This window comes from Hemitrygon akajei, chromosome 5 (genome assembly GCF_048418815.1).
Source record: "Hemitrygon akajei chromosome 5, sHemAka1.3, whole genome shotgun sequence".
Lineage (NCBI taxonomy): Eukaryota > Metazoa > Chordata > Chondrichthyes > Myliobatiformes > Dasyatidae > Hemitrygon > Hemitrygon akajei.
The window spans coordinates 153,771,620-153,794,680 of NC_133128.1; the positions used below are offsets into that span (position 1 = coordinate 153,771,620).

Consider the following 23,061-nt stretch of genomic DNA (forward strand, 5'->3'; position numbering starts at 1 on the left):
AGCACCCTATAGTGTGGTCTCACTAGTGCTCTGTACAGCTGCAATTAGCCTTCTGCACTTTAAAATTCCAACCACAGAAACAGGGCCTAAGATTCTATTTGCCTGCTAGCTTTCTGCGTTTTTCTGTCTACTAGGATCCCAAAATTCCTTTGTATGGTAGATTTGAGGTAATTATCCATTTAAATTGCATTGTTTGTTCTTTCTTCCACATTATATTCCAATCACCACTCATTTAATCAATCTCTCTCTAATACTCTGAAGGACACTCTATCTCTCTCTGAAGGATATTTTAAAGTTGTGAAAGCACATTATTATAAAGTTAATCTAGTAATTTTAACATTATATCCCAGAAAAGAAAGACTAAAACCAGTTTCAAGTAGCAGAGAATCACACAACCAAGACAAATACTAGGGCATTTCAAACATAAAAGCAAATTTTAAATATCGTTGGTACAAAAATCAATTAAATATATTTTAATATACCAAAATAATAAGACAAAGAGACGCAAGTTATGAAATATAAATAAGAAAATGTTAGTATCATAGTAATTCTGTCGATCAAAGTGAAGTCTTTTAATTAAGAGTGCAAATCCAAGAACTTCAGAATGACTTGTATGGCGTCTAGTTAAGCTTTTCACTTTTATAACTTCCATGAACAGACAAACTGGGTACCCAGGAAGAAAAAAAACGTACTCCTGTTAATCAGGAAGTAATTTGTGCAGACACACTAGATTATCCCTACATATTTGCTATATTACAAGGGAAGCTTCCCTTTTAATATAGCAAATATGTAGGGATAATCTAGTGTCATTTCACTATTGTTCCATGTTATGTCATCAAAAAGGTTCAATGTTTCAAACCTCTGACATGGCATCTGAGCAAAGCACTTTAAAGACTGTTCACGATAAAATTGCAGTTACTCACTTTTCCCAGTCAATGGGAAAGCGATTATTTCCAGCAGTACCAGAGGAGTTACTTGCCCCACCGCTCAGATACAATCGGTAGGTGCTTTCAACCAAATATTTCATTGATCTGAAACTGCTTCGAAGTGCATCAGGGAAAAATGTATTAGTATATCGTTTGCATCTTCAGCTTCGGTTAACAATGGACATCAAGTTAATTTTCAAATACGGTATATTAATTGCTGACAGAGGTGCAAATGTCTTTATAGGAAGAGCGATCTTAGTATGGTAATGACATACCTTAATGATGCTGCTCCTACGAGGTGTAGTTTTGGCAGCCTCGATAAGGGAAGCTTCAACATCTGCTGCTGCTGCTCCGAAAGTCGGTGATCCCCCAGGACTGAAACGATCTCCAGCCGCTGAAAGTGCCCTTCTCCTCCTGCTATCCTTCCCGCTTGTCACTACACCAACATTTTCCAAGACGCCTTCTTCGGCAGTCCCCCAACCTTTGTGGGAATTTCCAACTGCTTCGGGTTCCCCGAGTACCTCGGGTATAATAAGTCCACTCTCCTTCCGACTTTCCGCCATTTTGTCCGTAAATTATAAGAAATAGAGATAATACTTGCAGGTAATTTTTATACTCTCAACCAAGTCTTGCAGTAGTGATGTTGATAGGCGAGACTTCCATACCTCCAGCTGTCAAAACACAACTGAAATACAACACTCTTCGCAACTTACTACTTTAAAAGGAGTCTGTGTCCATGAGCTGGTGTGATGCCAAATTAAATCGGCAAATAATTTATAGAGGCATAGTTTTAATTGCAATTGTTAAATAGATGAAGTTTGCTGATTGGCCGCTCTGCTGCTGAGAACTGACAGTACTCCACCCGCTTCTGTTCTTCCTTTTCGTTTCCCGTGTTAGCGTGAACGCGAGCTTGAAAAATCCATCTGCTCTTTGTGATTGACGTCACCTCCCACCAGTCAGCATCCCCGAGCTCCGTCTCGTAACCAATTAACCTCCGGAGTCGGCAAGAGTTCCTAAGAGTCGCGAAGGAGGAGGCTTATTACTCATGAAAAGAAATATTGATTATACAGACTTTGCAACTGAAATTCAAAAGTTGGCAGTTTTTTAATGTCTGCTTTATTTTTATTTACATTTTGTGAAGATCTATTTATTCAACTATATATAGTGTGGACAATGATCTTTAATCAACAGTTTTGATTCAAAGGGCACTTGGTGAGACTAACTGCTTTCTAAGTTCACATTTTTCAACGAACTATTTCTGTTTATTTTCTGGGATGAGAGTGATTCGTGCACGGTTTATATCATGTTTCACTGAGAGAAAACGTCGAACCTTTTTGTTATTAAGCCATTTAAAAAGTTACTCTTTAATTTTCCACGAACGATATGATTCACTCAAACATTTTTGTAGCTTCATCTGTCCTGTGCATTTTTTGTTGCAAAATACATCAAAATAACTTTAAATCTATTCGATTTTTTGGTCATATTAAATTACTGTTACTGCACTGAACATGAGATGTTGACAAAACCACTATCGCCCTCTAGCTCTGACACAGATGTTCAGAAATGTCAAAAGATTTCGCTGTTTGGGAAAGTTCAAATAAATCGTCAAAATAATTTATGGTTTACGATGTCAAATTATGATTTACAATTTCAACATCGAAATCTCAGTCCTAAACAATTGTAAAATGTCTCGAAATTCAAAATTATAGGAGTGTTTCGATATCCCATCTGGGTTGAGTAACGTTGGAGTCCCTGAATATTCTCCAAAAATGAAAATAATCTAAGAAATTGTATAGGTGGTAGTTAACCATATAATTAAACAGACTATGCAAACCACAATGAATGTGTTTTTTCAATGCGGAAATATAACATTTGTGATAATGTACTAATAGATTGTTAGTTGCAAATAGTAATTTGTGTTTCCCCAAACTGATTACTATTTTTCTAATCCAGTTATACTAAGTCTGCGTCACTCGTTTGGAATTCGAGCTTGTTCCGGTTCTGACTGGCAACCCGAAAAAAGTAGACTTCAGAAATTCAGTAGTGAAGTTGCACAACTAAAACCTACAGCATTAGAATGTTACCTTAAATGGACAGGTTGTCACGCTCTCGTGATTTAGCCGCGATATTAAACCATTGCGTCCTTAATATAAAGCTTCATCGACGCGTAACTGAAGCGTAGTTTTATGGTACGCTTAATACGGACAAGTTTTAATAACTTGTTTTCCAATGCAATCTTCAGAACTTTAACACCGGCTTTATAAACATCTTTTGTAATACATTCACATATTGATATGGTGTAAAGTGGTTTACTCAACACAGCTCAAGGCATGAATAGGATATTAAAGGAAAATTACAATTTTGTGTTGATGCAAAGCTGCGCTGTTTTCGCGACACAGCACAATTTAACTAGACTTCGATGCCTTTACCTTCAGCTTTACAATATTTGGGTTACCCAGATATTGTTGCCACTAGCACTAGAGTCTAAAGTTTTTCCAACGAAAACTCACGAAATTGACCAAATAACGGTCAGAAAACCAGGGTGGTATACATCCTTACAGCTGCGTTAAAAAGATGTTTGCACGTTTCCTCAGAAGAGCTTCAGAGATCCGTGTTTTGCCTAAAAGGATCCATTCCCAAGGCGCCGATTAGTCAATCTGCATTGCTTGCCGTGCAGGTGAAAGAATGCGCAAAATGAAAGGAACAGAATGACCGTCAGCTTGAGTGGTAAACCCCACACCTATTCATACCCCGCAATCCAATGCCCTGATGGAGCCCATACCATTCGTGACAACAGGCCACAGGCGATGTAGTATGACGGAGACAAGGTAGCACCTTCTTATTCTGGCTTTTGTACCTTCCTTTCCAATCCTGATAAAGGATCTCTTGCCTGAAACATCATCTGTTTATTACCTTCCAGAGACGCTGCCTGACCTGCTGAGTTCCTACAGCATTTTAGGCATGTTAATATGGCTTGTGGACAGCATGCACAATTTTCCAGATGCATGTTTTTACCCACAGATTAAAACTAGAACAATCTAATCTGGATGTTCATTGATCCAATGTCTTGGCTTGCTGCTGTAAAAAAATACCTATATGATTGTGTCTTCTAAATAAGGTTAGAAAGACATAGATAACATTGTCTGGAATGTGGGATGCTGAAGGAACCCTGATAAATGTTTATAAAATTATGAGGGATAGATATTGCAGATGGTCAGTCTTTTTCCCCAGAATGGAAATGCCAAATGGTAGAGGACATCGCTTTAAATTTAAAGGTGGAAAGTTTAAATACAGTAAGTCGTGTGGAGTAGGAAGGCGTATGTTCTTTAAACAGGTAGTGGTAGGTGCCAGAAGTGGTGGTTTAAGAAGACATAATAAAGCATTTCAACAGGCATATGAACATGCAGAGAAAGGAGGGATATAGATCATGTACAGGCAAGTAGATTTAGTTTAATTTGACATCATGGTCAGCACAGACATTGTGGTTCAAAGGATGTGTTCCAGTGCTCTTCTATGTAAATGATTATTTTTAAAAATGTGTATTCCTTCATGCACTATATACCTACAACTGTTAATTATTTTTGAATACCAAAAGATGGCTTCAAAATTTATGAATTTATTAGAGTATATGTAGAGTTTCCCAAACATTCATATATAGCTGTTCAAAATTAACCTACAATAACATTCCCGAGTTGGTTGACAAATTTAAAACAGACCAGATACACAGACTGCAGATTCTGTTCCATGAAGTGTCTATGAAGTGATTAGTGTTCATTAATCAGTGAATCAATATTACTTAAATTTTAACACTTCCTGGTTACTTCTTTCAGGGATAAGTGATTCATCAGTTCTTAATGTTTCCTTTGATTGACATCATAAAAAATAATCTCCCTTTCCCCTAACTGTGCAATCAAAGTGTTATTTGGGAAATACCAGAAGTCTAGACTCTTCTAGACTTTCCATTTTTGACAGCTTGATAGTGACACCTGCTGGAAACTGTATGTAAGTAGTTCAGTCAGGATTTTATTGAGTTTGGTTGTGATACCTATGTCCTCTTTCCATTGATTCAATAGTTAAGCGGGAAATTTTAACAAAGGATAGGCATTAGGATAAGTGTTACAAACATTTCTTAAAATCAATTCTTTCCTAAGTCATTACTTTCAGAAAAAGAAAAATGAAGAATATGATCAGTTACAAGATAATATTAGTATTGAACATGTTTCCAAGTAAAGCTATTCATTTGATTTATGTTGCTGTTAGGTGTAATTAAATATATTTTAATAAAAAAGTACATGGACAATACATCTAATGCTTTTTAAATAATTGAATTCTACTATGTAGTCAATTTCATGGAATCACAGAGTCATAGTGTAACACTCATAGAAACAGTCCCTTTGGTCCACTTGACCAAACAGACCAAATTGCCTACCTGAGCTTGTCCCATTTGCTATGCTTGGCCCTGATCTTTTAAACCTTCCCTATCCATATACCCATCCAAATATCTTTTAAATATTGTAATTGTACCCACATCTCCCACTTTCTTTGGCAGCTCATTCCAAACTCAGTGTGAAAAGGTCAAGTCAAGTCAAGTCACTTTTATTGTAATTTCGACCATAACTGCTGGTACAGTACATAGTAAGAATGAGACGTTTTTCAGGACCATGGTGTTACATGACACAGTACAAAAACTAGACTGAACTATGTAAAAAAAAACAACATAGAGAAAGCTACACTAGACTACAGACCTACACAGGACGACATAAAGTGCACAAAAACAGTGCAGGCATTACAATAAATAATAAATAGGACAGTAGGGCAAAGTGTCAGTCCAGGCTTCAGGTATTGAGGAGTCTGATAGTTTGGGGGGAGAAACTATTACATAGTCTGGCCGTGAGAGCCCGAATGCTTCGGAGCCTTTTCCCAGACGGCAGGAGGGAGAAGAGATTGTATGAGGGGTGCATGGGGTCCTTCATAATGCTGTTTCCTTTGCGGATGCAGCGTGTAGTGTAAATGTCTGTGATGGTGGGAAGAGAGACCCCGATGATCTTCTCAGCTGACCTCACTATCCGCTGCAGGGTCTTGCGATCCGAGATGGTGCAATTTCCAAACCAGGCAGTGATGTAGCTGCTCAGGATGCTCTCAATACAACCCCTGTAGAATGTAATGAGGATGGGGGGTGGGGGTGGGAGATGGACTTTCCTCAGCCTTCACAGAAAGTAGAGACACTGCTGGGCTTTCTTTGCTATGGAGCTGGTGTTGAGGGACCAGGTGAGATTATCCGTCAGGTGAACACCAAGAAATTTGGTGCTCTTTACGATCTCTACCGAGGAGCCATCAATGTTCAGCGGGGAGTGGTCGCTCTGTGCCCTCCTGAAGTCAACAACCATCTCTTTTGTTTTGTTCACATTAAGAGACAAGTTGTTGGCTCTGCACCAGTCTGTTAGCCGCTGCACCTCCTCTCTGTAAGCTGACTCGTCGTTCTTGCTGATGAGACCCACCACGGTCGTGTCATCAGCGAACTTGATGATGTGGTTCGAGCTGTGTGTTGCAACACAGCCATGGGTCAGCAGAATGAACAGCAGTGGACTGAGCAAACAGCCCTGGGGAGCCCCCATGCTCAGTGTGATAGTGTTGGAGATGCTGCTCCCGATCCGGACTGACTGAGGTCTCCCAGTCAGGAAGTCTAGGATCCAGTTGCAGAGGGAGGTGTTCAGGCCCAGAAGGCATAGCTTTCCAATCAATTTCTGAAGGCTGATTATGTTGAATGCTGAACTGAAGTCTATGAACAGCATCCAAACGTATGTGTCTTTTTTCTCCAGGCGGGTTAGGGCCAGGTGACAGCCGTCCCCTTTCAATCTTTATGCTCTCACCTTAAATCCATGCTCTCTAGATTTAGATTCACTTACTATGGAAAAAGACTGTAACTATTCACCTTATCTATGCCCCACACAATATTAGATAACTTTATAACATTACCTACCAGTTTAAAAAGCTCCAGTGTAAAAAAACCCTGACCTATCCAATCTCCCTTTGTTAAGCCCTCCAGTTCTAGTAACTTCTTTATGAATCTTTCCTGCAGCCTTTCCCACTTAACGACATTCTTCCTAGAGCTAGGAAACCAGAACTCACCAACATCTCGCCAATAATCTCACCAGCATCTGATATAATTGTAACACAAAGTCCCAACTCTTGCACCAAATGCCCTGATGGATGAAGACAAGCATGACAATTGCATTCTTCACCACCATGTCTCCCTGTGTTACCTCAATAAGGGAACAATGTACTTGTAACCCTGTTCTCTCTTTCCACAACACTTTCCAGAACACTGTCATTTATGTTTAAGTAGCCACCTTGGTTTAACTTAGCAAAATGCACTTTGCATTTATCTGAGTAAAATTCCGTCTGCCACCATTAGCCCACTTTATGATCTAGATTACACATGATGTAGATCCTATTCTAATCTTAGATAAATTTCTTTATTATCCACTCTTCCACCAATTTGAGTCATCATAGAATTATTAACCATGCCATCTCTTCTTATCCAAATTGTTAATATAGATGACGAACAGCAGAGGATGCAGCACTGATCTCTGTGGCACACCACTGGTCAGAGGACTCCAGTATGAAAAACAATGCTACTGAAGTTCAAAATTTAAAGTAAATTTATTATCAAAGTACAGATATATCACCATGTATAACATAGAAACATAGAAAATCTACAGCACAATACAGGCCCTTTGGCCTACAATGCTGTGCTGAACATGTATTTACTTTCGAAATTACCTAGGGTTACCCATAGCCTATGTTCCCTCTAAGCGGTGCGCGTGTGTGCACACACACACATTTTTCAACCGGTCCACAAAGGAAATTAATGTGCGCACAAAAGGTTAGTTACCTAAAATAATGTAATAATTAGTTATTATACCCATTGAAAATAATCTTTTAGCTAAATGTTTCTGTTAACAAGTTAGTCGGTTTTTCAAAAACCACAATGGATGTCACCAATTTACGTCACCTCACCTTTCCTGTTCCAGTTTGTACAGCTGCATCACAGCAGCAGCCATCTTTGGCGGACAGTGTTCATATCGTAAACTTCACATTTGGCGATGAACAAGTTAATGCTTTATGTCTAAAATATAATGATTTTCTAGCTGAAAATACTGTAATAGTTAGTTTAAAGATTTCAAATTCTCTGTGCAAGAAAAAATTAAATCCAAACTGATTTCAAACTTTGCTCAAATAGTGGCAATTTTACTTGAAAATGAATAGTTTTGCAACCTTGCACATTTGATGGACATTGGGGGAACCATTCTTGCGTCAAGTGCGGACTGTGAGTGAAATTTTAGCCAAATGAATCAACTCAAAAACAAACTGAGATGCCATTTAGGTGAATGTCATTTGGATATGTTAATCAGAATCAAAAGCTATCAATTGGATGGAAGTTGTATTAGTCTAGATAGAGTTTACAAAGAATGGGTAAATGCCATAGACAGGAGAGAGAAAAAATAACTGAGTGACTTAAATATGTATGTTATTTTGTTGTTATTCTGTGCAGTTTTATGTCAAATATTTTGTAAACCTACATAAACTGTGCCATGTGTGCATTCAGTGTGCACATACTTTTGTCACAAGAAAAAAATTTGCACAACATAAGATTTTTGCACACACTGACTATTAAAAATAAGAGGGAATATTGCCCATAGTGCTCTATTTTTCTAAGCTCCACAACCTATCCAGGAGACTCTTAAAAGACCCTATTTTTTTCCACCTCCACCACAGTCGCCAGCAGACCATTCCAAGCACTCACCACTCGCTGCGTAAAAAACTTACCCATGACCTACTTCCAAGCATTGTAAAACTGTGCCCTCTCAGGTTAGCCAGCCCTGGGAAAAAGCCTCTGACTATCCACACAATCATTGCCTCTCATCATCTTATACACCTCTCTCAGGTCACCTCTCATCCTCCGTCACTCCAAGGAGAAAAGAACAAGTTCACACAACTTATTCTCTTAAGGCATGCTCCCCAATCTAGGCAACATCCTTGTAAATCTCCTCTGCACCCTTTCTACAGCGTCCACATCCTTCCTGTAGTAAGGTGACCAGAACTGAGCACAGTACTCCACGTGGGATCTGACCAGGGTCCTATACAGCTGTAACATTACCTCTCGGCTCTTGAACTCAATCCCATGGTTGATGAAGGCCAGTGCATCGTATGCCAACCTGTGCGGTAGCTTTGAGTGTCCTATGGACATGGACCCCAAGATCCCACTGATCCTCCACACTGCCAAAAATTTTACCATTAATAGTATATTCTGCCATCATATTTGACCTACCAAAATGAATCACCTCACACTTTTCTGGGTTGAACTCCATCTGCCATTTCTCATTCCAGTTTTGCATCCTATCGATGTCCTGCTGCAACCACTGACGGCCCTCCACACTATCCACAACACCTCCAACCTTTGTGTCATCAGCATATTTACTAACCCATCCCTGCACTTCCTCATTCAGGTCATTTATAAAAATCATTAAGAGAAGGCGTCCCAGAACAGATCCCTGAGGCACACCACTGGTCACCGGCCTCCATACAGAATATGACCCATCTACAACCACTCTTTGAATTTCTGTGAGCAAGCCAATTCTGGATCCACAAAGCAAGGTCACCTTGGATCCCATGCCTCCTTATTTTCTCAATAAACCTTGAATGGGGTACCTTATGAAATGCCTTGCTGAAATCCATATGCATTACATCTATTGCTCTACTTCATCTATGTGTTTAGTCACATCCTCAAAAAAATTCAATCAGACTCGTAAGGCATGACCTGCCTTTCAGAAAGCCATGCTGACTATTCCTAATCATATTATGCCTCTCCAAATGTTCATAAATCCTGCCCCTCAACTTAACAACCACTGAAGTAAGACTCACTGGTCTATAATTTCCTGGGCTATCGCTACTCCCTTTCTTGAATAAGGAAACAACACCTGCAACACTCCAATCCTCTAGAACCTCTCTCGCCCCATTGATGATGCAAAGATCATTGCCAGAGGCTCAGCAATCTCCTCCCTCACCTCCCACAGTAGCCTGGGGTATATCTCATCCAGTCCCAGTGACTTATCCAACTTGACACTTTCCAAAAGCTCCAGCACATCCTCTTTCTTAATGTCTACATGCTCAAGCTTTTCAATCCGCTATAAGTAATTCCTACAATCACCAAAGTCCTTTACCATAATGAACACTGAAGCAAAGTATTTATTAAGTACCTCCGCTATCTCCTCAGGTTCCTTACACACTTTTCCACTGTTACACCTGATTGGTCTTATTCTCTTACGTCTTGCTTTTCACATACTTGTAGAATACCTAGGGGTTTTCCTTAGTCCTGCTCACCAAGGCCTTCTCATGGTCCCTGCTGGATCTCCTAATTTGATTCTTATGCTCCTTCCTGCTAGCCTTATAATTTTCTAGATCTCTATCATTCCCTAATTTTTTGAACCTTTCGTAAGCTTTTATTTTTTTCTTAACTAGATTTTCAAGAGCCTTTGTACATCATGGTTCCTGCATCTTAGCATCCTTTCCCTGTCTCATTGGAACATTCCTATGCAGAACACCACGCAATATCCCCTGAATATTAGCCAGATTTCTGCTGTACCTTTCCCTGAGAACATCTGTTCCCAATTTATGCTTCCAAGTTCCTGACTGATAACTTCATATCCCCCTTACTCCAATTAAACACTTTCCTAATTTGTCTCTTCCTATCCCTCTCCAATGCTATGGTAAAGGAGACAGAATTGTGATCACTATCTCCAAAATGTTCTCCCACTGAGAGACCTGACACCTGACCAAGTTCACTTCCCAATACCAGATCAAGTACAGCCTCTCCTCTTGTAGGCTTATCTACATATTGTGTCAGGAAACCTTCCTGAACACACCTAACAAACTCCACGCCATCTAAACCCCTTGCTCTCAGGTCATGCCGATCAATATTGGGGAAATTAAAATCTCCAACCATGACAACACTGTTATTATTACATCTTTCCAGAATCTGTCACCCTAGAAGACCATAAGACCATAAGATATAGGAGCAGTAGTAGGCCATTCAGCCCATCGCATCTGCTCCACCATTCAATCATGGGCTGATCCAATTCTTCCAGTCATCCCCACTCCCCTGCTTTTACCCCATACACTTTGATGCGCTATCAAGAACCTATCTATTTCTGCCTTAAATACACCCAATGACTTGGCCTCCACAGCTGCTTGTGGCAACAAATTCCATAGATTTACCACCCTCTGATTAAAGTAATTTCTCCAAATATCAATTCTAAAAGGATGTCCTTCAATCCTGAAGACGTGCCCTCTTGTCCTACAGTCCCCTACCATGGGAAATAATTTTGCCATATCTAATGTGTTCAGGCCTTTTAACATTCGGAATGCTCTGTGAGATTCCCCTCCCCCCATTCTCCTGAACTCCAGGGAATACAGCCCAAGGGCTGCCTGACGTTCCTCATACAATAATCCTTTCATCTGCTCCTTGATGTCCCCGTCACTATTGGGTGGTCTATAAAAAACACCCAGTAGAGTTATTGACCCCTTCCTGTTCCTAACTTCCACCCACAGAGACTCAGTAGACAATCCCTCCATGACTTCCTCCTTCTCTGCAGCCGTGACACTATCTCTGATCAGCAGAGACATTCCCCCGAACACTTTTGCCTCCCTCCCTGTTCTTTCTTTCTTTTAACTTTTTTTTATTGTTTTCAAATAGTTACAGAATAAATGTGTATGAAAAAAAAATGTGTTACCCAGCCCCCTCCCCCTAACATCCCTATTAAAAAAATAAGAAAGAAAAAAAAAGGGAATGCCTGGATATTGGAAGATCCCCACATGCTCCATGGAGTTCTCATTTTTTTAATATATGTTAAAATTCTTTTTCTTTTTACTGGCCCATTAAGCCCATTAACATTAAAACTTTAAAAATTTAGTAGATTAGTCATTATTTTTTTTATTATATTACTCCAATCTATAATAATACCTAATCTTTCAACTTTCGTGGTATCCTGGGAAATCTTTATAAAAATCTCCATGTTGCTATGTGTGTCCCCACCAATCATCCAGGCAAAAAGATAGAAGAAAATTAAAATATAAAGAGAAAAAACAAAATACCCCCCTACTAATGTTGTGGAAAAAAAACACAACATTACCCCCCTCTGCTGTACGGGTCATGGCAACCGCCATGATTACACACGTGAATCCCGCAGTAACCGATCCAAAGCTCCCCAGCCTCCCCGCAACATAAAAAAGTATATGTATAAGAAGAGAAAAAAAAATACTATTCTCATTTAGTATTTCTAAAATTTTGCTTTTCTCTTCTATAATATCCATAAATGTCCATCACTTCTGTTCGTTGGGTCTATCTTCATCTTTAATCCATTACGTTTGGAAGCCTCTATGTGTAATTAGCGAATAGATGGAAGTTCTTGTACAAACTCCTCCACTTTTCGATAATCGGAAAAAAAAAATTTTCCCTCCTCCAAAAAAATTATCAGTGTTGCTGGATGACGCATTGTAAATTTATAACCCTTTTCCCATAAGGCTTTTTTCGCTGGGTTAAATTCCTTCTTTCTCTTCAACAGGTTGTAACTTATATCAGGATAAAAAAGAACTGGTTTCCCTGCTATCATCAGTGGCCCGTTTCTATTTTTGGCACTTTGGGCAGCGGCCTTCAGGATCTTTTCTTTGTCTTGGTATCGTAAGCATTTTATCAAAGTTGATCGTGGGTTTTGATCAGCTCAAGGTCTTGACCTTAAAGATCTATGCGCCCTTTCAATCTCAATTGGAGTTTCTCTTTCCATTTCCAATTTTTTAGGGATCCATTTTTGAAAAAAATTAATTGGATCTTCTCCTTCTATATCTTCTTTAAGTCCAACAATTTTAATATTATTTCGTCTACAGAAATTTTCAAGCTTATCAATTTTTTCCATAAATTGTTTTCTTTCTGATGTCCAAGCAGTATTTTCATTTTCCATTTTGTCCATTCTTTCAACCATGTCTTCCGTTGTAGTTTCCAAGTCCGTAATTCTTTTTTCCATTTTTTCCTGTCTCTTTGTCATTTTATCAAGCATAATCTCCATATTGGTCTTTTTTTTTGAAAGTATTGACTAACTTTTCTTCATTTAAACATTAATTTATTAACTTTTTACGGGAGAGCTGGGTTCCTGCATCTCGATCCTACGTCATCACGTGACGTCCCCCCATCCCTGTTCTTTCTGAAACATCTAAAGCCTGGCACTCTGTAGCCATTCCTGCCCCTGAGCCATCCAAGTCTCTGTAATAGTCACAACATCATAGCTCCAAGTACTGATCCACACTCTAAGCTCATCTTCCTTGTTCATGATACTCCTTGCATTAAAATAGACACATCTCAAACCATCAGTCTGAGCATAGCACTTCTTTATCACCAGCCTATACTCCCTCTCACACTGTCTTTGTCACAATGTGGGGGCAAGGGTGCTGGGGGAGGACCCAAATGCAGGACATAAAACACTGTTTTGTGGGGTTAACTAAATAGAGTTTATTACTAGTTACAAGGAGAGCTGTGATGCAAGGATAGAATAGAGAGAAATCAAGCAGAGCAAAGTGGAAACAGGAATAGGCAAAATGGACAAGGACTCAGGCCCTGGACTTGGATGGGACGCAGGGTCTAGGCTAGGACTTGGAGCTCAGGGATCGGGGCCAGGACTCGGAACATGGACCTCGGAGCCAGGACTAGGAACACGGACCTCGGAGCCAGGACTTGATGCTTGAGCACCAGAGCTTGGACTTGATACTTGAACACCGGAGCCAGGACTTGCTACTGGAACCTTGGAGCCAGGACTCGATACTGGAACCTCGGAGCCAGGACTCGATACTGGAACCTCGGAGCCAGGACTTGATACTGGAACCTCAGAGCCAGGACTTGCTACTGGAACCTCGGAGCCAGGACTTGCTACTGGAACCTCGGAGCCAGGACTTGATACTGGAACCTCGGAGCCAGGACTCGATACTCAAACACAGGACATAGAACATTGAGCCAGGACTCCTCCTTAGACACAGGGCATGGAGCCAGGACTCTTCTTATTCACGGGACAGACTCAGACACAGGACATAAAACACTGAGCCAGGAATCCTTCTTAGACACAGTACGGAGTCGGGACTCTACTAGACACAGGGTCAGGACCCTTCTAGGGTACAGGGCCAGGACCCCTTTTAACACAGGACACGGATACGGAGACCACACAATGATAGACGGTACTACAACTGGGCACTAGTTTGTTCCAAGCAGCGGTGAGCTCCTGACTCATCCTGGTGGGTTAACCTTGCCGGACCCGCTCTGGCAAGGGAAGGTGGCTTGCTGGCACTTGCTTCAGGAGGAGACTTGGCTTGCTGCAGCAAGAAACTTAGTTGGCTCCAGCTAGATAACTTTGGCTTGCACTAGCTCCGGTGACTTCGTTAACGCTCCATAAAGCTCTCGCCCCGAACGGCTGAAGCCAGAGACTTATAAACTGTTGGTTCGGTCAACAGCAAATTGCCTTTAATCACCAAGCCCGAGGGACAAGGGAAAAAAGGGAATTAAAGGAAACAAGGAGTTAACGGTCCAGATCGTAACACAAACAAGGTAAATTTAAAAGGAACTCAATCCAGACAATGACAGTCTTTTCTTTTTTAATATTTGTATTTATTTTCACATAGAAGAATAGAGTACATGAGGATATATATTATGAATCAAAAAAAGATAGAATAGTACTGAATACATTATATTTAAATCACACTTGCAATCGCAGTGCCCTATATTCATAATCAAACATGTACATAATTAAATTATAATTTGAATTGTAATAATTTTATTATAAAAAAGGATCTAAACCCACTACCAAGATGAAAGCTGTTTGGTATGAAAGAAAGACTGAAAAAAATCCTTATGATTTATGTGATTAGTCAACATCTGTATTTAAAAACACCAAATCAAAGGTTTTGAATTTTTGAAAGAAGTTCAAAAATGGTCCCCACAATGTTTGAAAGTCTTGGTTAGAATCAGAAATTGAACAGCAGATCTTCTCTAAGTTTAAGCCTGACATAACATCACATAACCATTGAACGTGAGTAGGTGGAGCAACATCCTTCCATTTAAGCAACACCACCCTCCTAGCTATAAGAGAAATAAAAGCCAATATATGCAAATCAGGTGTCTCCAAAGTTATGCCTTCTTCTCCAACAATACCAAACAAGGCAGTCAAAGGGTCAGGCTTAAAATTTACTTTAAAAAGTACAGAAAAAGTTTGGAATACTTCCTTTCAGAATTTTTCAAGACTCATGCATGTGGATTAGTGAAGCCTGTCCATTGTTACATCTATCGCAATAGGGAGATATATCCGGATAAAAACGAGATAGCTTGTCTTTAGACATATGGGCCCTGTGGATCACTTTAAATTGTAGGAGGGAGTGGCAAGCACATAGTGATGAAGTGTTAACCAATTTAAAGATTTCATTCCAAGTCTCCTCAGAAATTGAAATCTGTAAATCTTGTTCCTAGGCATTTTTAATTTTGTCTAAAGGAGCCTCTCTTATTCCCAACAACATACCATAAATATTGGATATTGAGCCATTATGAAAAGGTTTCAAATTAGAAATGACATCTAATAAGTTCTTATCAAGACTCATAGGAAATGTATGTAATTGAAATCGCAGAAAGTCTCTAATTTGTAGATATCGAAAAAAGTGGGTTTTGAGTAAGCAATATTTAGCTGACAGTTGCTCAAAAGAAACTTCCTCCAACAAACAGATCCTGGAAGCATTTAATACCCAATCTATCCCATTCTTTAAAAACTACATTGGTCATAGAAGGTTTAAAAAAACAATTAGAAAAATGGGACTAGAAAGAGAAAATCTCAATAAACCAAAGTAAGAGTTGGGGTTGTCCAGGTGGGTCAGGGTAGAGTGAAGTGCCATGGAGATGGCGTCCCCTGTTTTCCTGTTGGTGCGATAGGCAAATTGATGGGGTCCAGGGTAGTGGGCAGACAGGATTTCAGATGTGATAGAACCAGTCTCTCAAATATAGTATAGACATTGCAATTTGCCTATCGCCACAATAGGTGCATGGCAGGTGCAATCTCATTGGCTCTCCAAGCGGCTTTGAATCACCTGGACGATAGAAGTACCTATGTCAGGATACTATTTATTGACAATAGCTCAGCGTTTAACATTGTCATTCCTTCAGTTCCGATCGAAAGTCTACAGAACATGGGCCTTTGTACCTCCTTCTGCAACTGGATCCTTAACTTCCTAATTGGAAGACCACAATTAGACACTAGACACTAGAATACTACAGCACAGTACAGGCCCTTCAGCCCTCGATGGTGTGCCGACCCATATATGCCTTAAAAAAAAGTACTAAACCCACACCACCCCGTAACCCTCTATTTTTCTTTCATCCATGTGCCTGTCCAAGAGGCTCTTAAATACCCCTAATGTTTGACTTCCAGTAAGATGGCGATAGTTTAGTCACTTAAAACTATCGCTCCATTTCATTTCTTACCTCTGCACTCTTTATCTCCTTTTTTTTACCCCAGTCTGTTAAATCTTTTTTGCTCTCTTACCTGCCTGCGAATACGCCTGTCCTACAATGGCCGCAAAGTTCCCTAAATCTAGGAAAAAAGAAGTCTCTACGACTGCAACTGTCTCTGCTTCCTCTGCCAAGATTATCTCCATTTTGGAACAGCATCAACAAGAGATTGTATCTGAACTTAAGTCTGAATGTAAGTCTTCTTTCAGTTCGTTGTAGTCAAAACTGGATCAAATTAACACCAGAGTGGAGGATCATGCCGAATGTCTATCTCATCTCGAGATAACTTCTGAAGATTTAAAATGCCGCGTTCAGCAGCTGGCAGCCGCCTGGTTCCAATTTGAGTGAGCAAAACACCAAGTTAACATCCAAAATAACTGATCGCGAAGGCCAGAGTAGATGTCACAATCTACAAATTCTCGGTCTGCCAGAGGCTATCGAAAGGGGATCTCCTGTTAAATTTTTTTCTTCTTTACTCTGTGAGATTTTTGGGAAGGAAATCCTTCCAACATCACCCGAATTAGACAGAGTACACCGTACATTTCTGGCCAAGCCCGAGCTGGGCTCTAGGCCACAGCCAGTTATTCTGTTTTCATCGATATCAGGTGAAAAACCTTCTGATCATGGAAGCACGTTGGAGGAGAAAACTGGATTTCAGGGGTCACTCTGTCCATATCATTGAAGATTATGCTCCTCAAGTTTTGAAGCTGTGTGCCGAGTATAAAGAAGTTATGAAAGTGTTTTACAATCGTGGATTCAGGCTCTCTCTGCGTTACCCAGCCCATCTCCAAATAACTCTTAATACTAGGGACAAAAGATGGTTTAACTCAGTTACAGAAGCTCAGAAATTTATTGAAGGTCTCCCCGCCATTTCAACTTCATCAGACTCTGTCTGATTATTTAAAATGGCCGATAAGTATTTTTTTAAATTTTTCTTCTTTCTGGTTTTTTCTGTTTTCTTTTTAAATTACTGTATTTTTTTCATAGTTTTTCGTGGGTAGGCTATTCTGGATTATTATTTTGAATTAAGTTTAATACTTTTTGATAAAATTGTTTCTCTTTATGTATAACTATGATTCGTAGTGCAAAAGTTCTCTAGTTTTTGAATTATTAGTTAAACGGAACATATGACAATGTTACGAAACTGGAGGTTGGGTTTTGGGGTGTTTTTTTCCCAAAGAGTTTGCTGCTTTTTTTGGTAGCTATCTTGTTTTGGGATTCGGGGGGGTGGGGGAGGGTTCTCTAGTGCCAACACCATACATTGAATTTTTAGTTATTCTTTGTTATTCAGGACATTTTCCTGTCCTGATTCTCTTCACTTACACTTTTGCCCCAGAGCTGTTATCTGAATGTTTGATCTTGTTTATGCCTACTACCTTTTATGTTTTTTTAAATGACCATGTTTAGCCCGTTGAATTTTATAAGCTGGAATGTAAAGGGACTGAACCATCCTGTTAAAAGAAGCAAGGTGTTTTCACATCTTAAGCAGCTCAAAGCTGACATTGCTTTTTTGCAATAAACTCATATTCAAAGCTTTGATAATTCTCGTCTTATGTCAAGGTGGGTGGGACAGCACTTCCATTCTTCCTTCCCAGCTAAAGCCAGGGAGGTCTCTATCCTCATTAATCAAAATGTTCCCTTTGAGCTGCACAATAAAGTATCTGATACAAATGGTCATTTTATTATTGTCTCTGGGAAACTGTATAATACTAGGGTAGTATTGGCTAACCTGTATGCTCCCAATTCGATGATGTGAACTTTTTTGAACATTTTTTCTCTTTATTGCCTGATTTGAATTTATATTCTCTTATATTGGGAGGTGACTTTAATTGTTGGATAGATTCAGTTTTGGATCGATCGTCCTCTGTTCCTAGACTACCTAGTAAATCTGCTTTATCTATTCATTCTTTTCTTTCTAACTATGGTACCTCTGATGTGTGGCACTTTTTCCATCCTACTGAGAGAGATTACAGTCAGCCTTCCTTATCTACAGATTCTGCATGCACAGATTCAACCAACTGCGGATCGGGAAAACCCGGAAGTTCTCTCTCCAGCACTCGTTGTTTGAGCATGTACAGACTATTCTTTCTTGTCATTATTCCCTAAACAATACAATATAACAACTATTTACATAGTATTTACATTGTATTAGGTATTATAAATAATCTAGAAATGACTTTAAAGTACAGGCAGTCCCCGGGTTATGAATGAGTTCCATTCTTGAGTCTGTCTTTAAGTCAGATTTGAAGTCGGAACAGGTACATCCGGTATTATTTAGTGTCAGTTAGTCAAACGTTTTTCTTAGTATATAGTACATATTTTACCTTTCTATGCATATAAAACACTTAAGAAACATATGTATTTCAATAATTAAATCACTGCATTGCTTAGTAATAATTGTAGCTTTCATCAGGGCAGGGCCTTTCACATGCTCCATTAAAATTGTACCGATAGTTGACCGACTGTAGCCTAACGCTTTTCCAATGACCAATGGCGTTTCACCTCTTTCCAATTGCTTTATTACTTCCACTTTATTTTCAATCGTGATCGTGCTTATTTTCATGAACAGAAACACCGCAGATTCAGAGCTGCGCCGTTGGGTCATAATGTCCACCACACTGAACATGTTAAATAAAGTCCAGGGCTCCGCTGGGTCCTAAAGACCACCGCACTGAGACAGGTTAAATAAGGGACATGAGCATCCGCGTTTTTGGTATCCGCAGGGGGTCTCGGAAATAATCCCCCGTGGATAAGGAGGGCCAACTGTATTCCTTTTTTTCACATGTCCATCATACTTTTACTAGAATTGATTATTTTTAATGGATAACCAGCTGATTCCATCTGTTTGCTCTTGTGATTATCAGAGTATATTGATTTCGGATCATGCTCCAGTTACCCTGTCTATAAATTTTCCTGGTCTTCCTCAAATGAATAAACATTGGCATTTTAATCCGACCTTGTTATCAGATAATGAATTTGTAAAATTTATGAAGGACCAGATAACTTTTTTCTTAAACACTAATATGTCATCTGAAATCTCATCCCAGGTTGTCTGGGATGCCATGAAAGCATATTTGAGGGGTCAAATAATTTCATATACTGTGAATCTGAAAAGAAAGACCCATTTAGAGCGATTAGATTTGATCAGTCAGATCAAAGCAATAGACCAACTATATGCCCAGACCAAAAATCCCAAACTGTACAAGAAGCAAGTAGAACTTCAAACTAAGTTTGACCTTATTTCCACTCAACCAGTTGAAAGTCAACTTCTTGAAAACAAGAGCCAATTTTATATTCATGGTGATAAAACCCGCAAGGTTTTAGTCAACCAATTAAGACGCTCCAATGCTAAACAACAAATTACAAAAATTTGAATGGGAAATGGGAATATTACTTCGAATCATTCTGAAATTAATGACACATTTAAGAATTATTATTCTCAACTTTATACCTCTGAATCTTTAAATGATAATATCTCTGTTGAGCATTTTTAAATAGTTTAAATATTCCTTTGCTCTCCTCTGATTTTAAAGCAAAACTCAATGAGCCATTATCACTAGAAAAAATATCCTCTGCCATGTCTGCACTGCAGTCGGGTAAATCTCCTGGACCTGATGGGTTTTCTGCAGAATTTTATAAATCATTTTCCTCACTGTTTTCATCTCAGTTATTTTTAATTCTATCCGATTTGTTTAAACATGGAAAATTGCCAGCATCATTTAAAGAGGCATGTATCATTCTTTTAGCCAAAAAAGGTAAAGATCCAACAGAGTGTTCTTCGTATAGGCCGATTTCTTTGTTAAATGGTGATGTTAAAATTTTGGCTTGTAGATTGGAGAAGTTATACCTATTATTTCTGAAGATCAAACCAGTTTTATTAAAAATCATTTTCCTTTTTTAATATACAGTTATTAATATCATTTATTATATTATATGATATCATATATATCATATATCATATTTTAATTTCATATTATACATGATAATATCCATTTAATATCTTATATTCACCCTCAATTGGGACTCCTGAATGTGTCATTTCTCTTGATGCGGAGAAAGCGTTCAATCAGGTGGAGTGGAATTACCTTTTTGCGGTTTTAGAAAAATTTGATTTTGGGTTATGAGTAAATTGTTATACTCATGTCCCACCACTTCTGTTTTGACTAACTCTCTGCAATCCTAGTCTTTTAGCCTTAAATGTGGCACCCAACAAGGATGCCCTTTAAGTCCCTTACCTTTTGATTTGGCCATAGAGCCACTGGCCATTGCGTTTCAAAGCTGTCCTGAACTGACGGGGATTTGGAGGGAAGGTGTTGAGCATAAAATTTCTCTTTATGCCAACAATTTTTTACTTTTTATATCAAATTCCTTACCCCCAATGTTTTTACTTCTTAATCAATTTAGCCAGATTTCTGGTTACAAACTTAATTACACAAGAGTGAACTCTTCCCAATTAATAGAGAAGCACAAGCATTAGTATTTCATGACCTCCCTTTCAAAGTTTACTTACCTTGGTATTACAGTAACAAGGAACTTCAAAAATCTTTTTCGAGAAAATTTTGCTAATCTTTTAAATTCTACAAAACAGAGTTTGACACAATGATCACCCTTATCCATGTCTCTGGTAGGTCGAATTAATGTTATTAAAATGTATATCCTTCCTAAAATTTTTATACTTATTTCAGTCTTTACCAATTTTTATTTCTAAAGCTTTTTTTGATTCATTAGATTCTATTATTTTGTCCTGTCTATGGAAGGGCAAACTTTCTAGACTTAATAAAGCTTACCTACAAAAATCTAAAAAAGAAGGTGGTATAGCTTTGCCTAACTTCCGTTCATATTATTGGGCAACCAATATTCGCTGTCTTACTTTTTGGTCCTTCTTTCATAAATCAGTCTGACTGCCCAAATTGGTGGCAATGGAGTTGAACTCTACTAAGGATCTCTATTTCTGCACTTCCTTGTCATTTGCCTAGACTAATTGTTAATCCTCATTAGACATACTCTGAGAATATGGGTTCAGTTTAGAAAATATAATGGCCTTCATGGTTTCTCTCTCTCTAGTCCTATCTTACACAATCATCTTTTCCTACCTTCTGTGCAAGACTCAACATTTCATGATTGATATAGAAAGGGCATTAGGCGCTTTGAAGATCTTTTCATAGATAATCGTTTTGCAACTTTTTAACAACTGTCTGTAAAGTTTAACCTGCCTAATAGTCACTTCTTTAGATACCTTCAAATTAGACATTTCGTTAACGCTTTATTATCCAATTTTCCTGAGATGCCCGAGAAAAACGCTGTGGACCTGTTTCTTTGTATTAATCTATTGGGTAAAGGCTTAATATCTTCTATTTGTGATAAGTTAGTGACCTTGAGCTGCGCCCCCTTTGATAAAATTAGAACTGCTTGGGAGCATGATTTAAATATTTCTTTATCTGATGCGGTTTGGGATTCAATTCTTAAGTCAGTTAATTCAACCTCTTTATGTGCTCACCACTGCCTTTTACAGTTTAAGGTTGTACTTAGGGCTCATATGTCTAAAACTAAATTGTCGTGGTTTTATCCTGACATTAGTCATGTTTGTGACAAGTGTAAAGGGGGCGAGGCTTCTCTAATTCATATGTACTGGGCTTGTCCCAGTCTAGAGAAATTCTGGAGAGGTCTTTTTATCTTTATCCCATATTCTTTTTTTTTTTTTTTTTAAATTTTATTTAATTGAATTTTTAAATGATTACAAGTGTAGAAAAAAAAAAGTATGTGACCCTTCCCCCCTCCCCTTAATCCCTCCCCCCTAACTTCCCTATATGAAAAAAATTAAGAAAGAAAGAAAAGAAAGAAAGAAAGAGTGCCTGGTTGTTGGAAGGTCTCCACATGCTCCATGGAGTTCTTAATAACTTTAGTATATGTATTTATTTCTTTCCCCAAGTAACCATTAATTTTCTCTTCAGAGCACCTATATATTTAATCCTGTCTTTTGTAAATAAGGGCCCCAGATTTTCAAAAATGTTTCATATTTATCTCTTAAGTTATAAGTAATTTTTTCTAATGGAATACAGCCATAGATTTCTTTTTTCCAACAATCTATACTTAAATATGTATCTGATTTCCAAGTAATTGCAATAGCCTTTTTAGCTACAGCCAGCGCAATTTTTATAAATTCTTTCTGATATTTATTAAGTTTGAGTTTCGGTTTTGTCCCTTCAATATCACCTAGTAAAAGTAATATTGGATTATGAGGAAGTTTTATTCCCGTAATTTGTTCCAATAAAAGTCTTAAATTTGTCCAAAAAGGTTGAATTTTAGAACAAGACCATGTAGAATGTAAAAATGTACCAGTTTCTTGTTTACATCGGAAACACTGATCAGATAAACTTGGATTTAATTTATTTATTTTTTGTGGTGTAATATATAATTGATGTAAAAAGTTATATTGCACTAATCTTAACCGAACATTTATTGTATTTGTCATACTGTCAAGACACAGTCTTGACCAATTTGTTTCTTCAATTTTAATATTCAAATCACTTTCCCATTTTTGTCTTG

At 38.5% G+C, this 23,061-nt stretch overlaps 1 protein-coding gene across 1 annotated transcript in view; it reads right to left on the minus strand.

Annotated features, from left to right (window-relative positions):
• The window catches only part of LOC140728338 (inactive phospholipase C-like protein 1), a 315,913-nt gene that overhangs the window by 225,408 nt on the left and 67,444 nt on the right, over nucleotides 1-23,061 (minus strand). Inside the window, exon 3 of the mRNA XM_073046922.1 lies at nucleotides 1,202-1,939. Within this exon, the coding sequence (XP_072903023.1) occupies nucleotides 1,202-1,489 (288 nt within the window). The 5' untranslated portion in view covers nucleotides 1,490-1,939. The remainder of the gene's footprint in view (nucleotides 1-1,201; nucleotides 1,940-23,061) is intronic.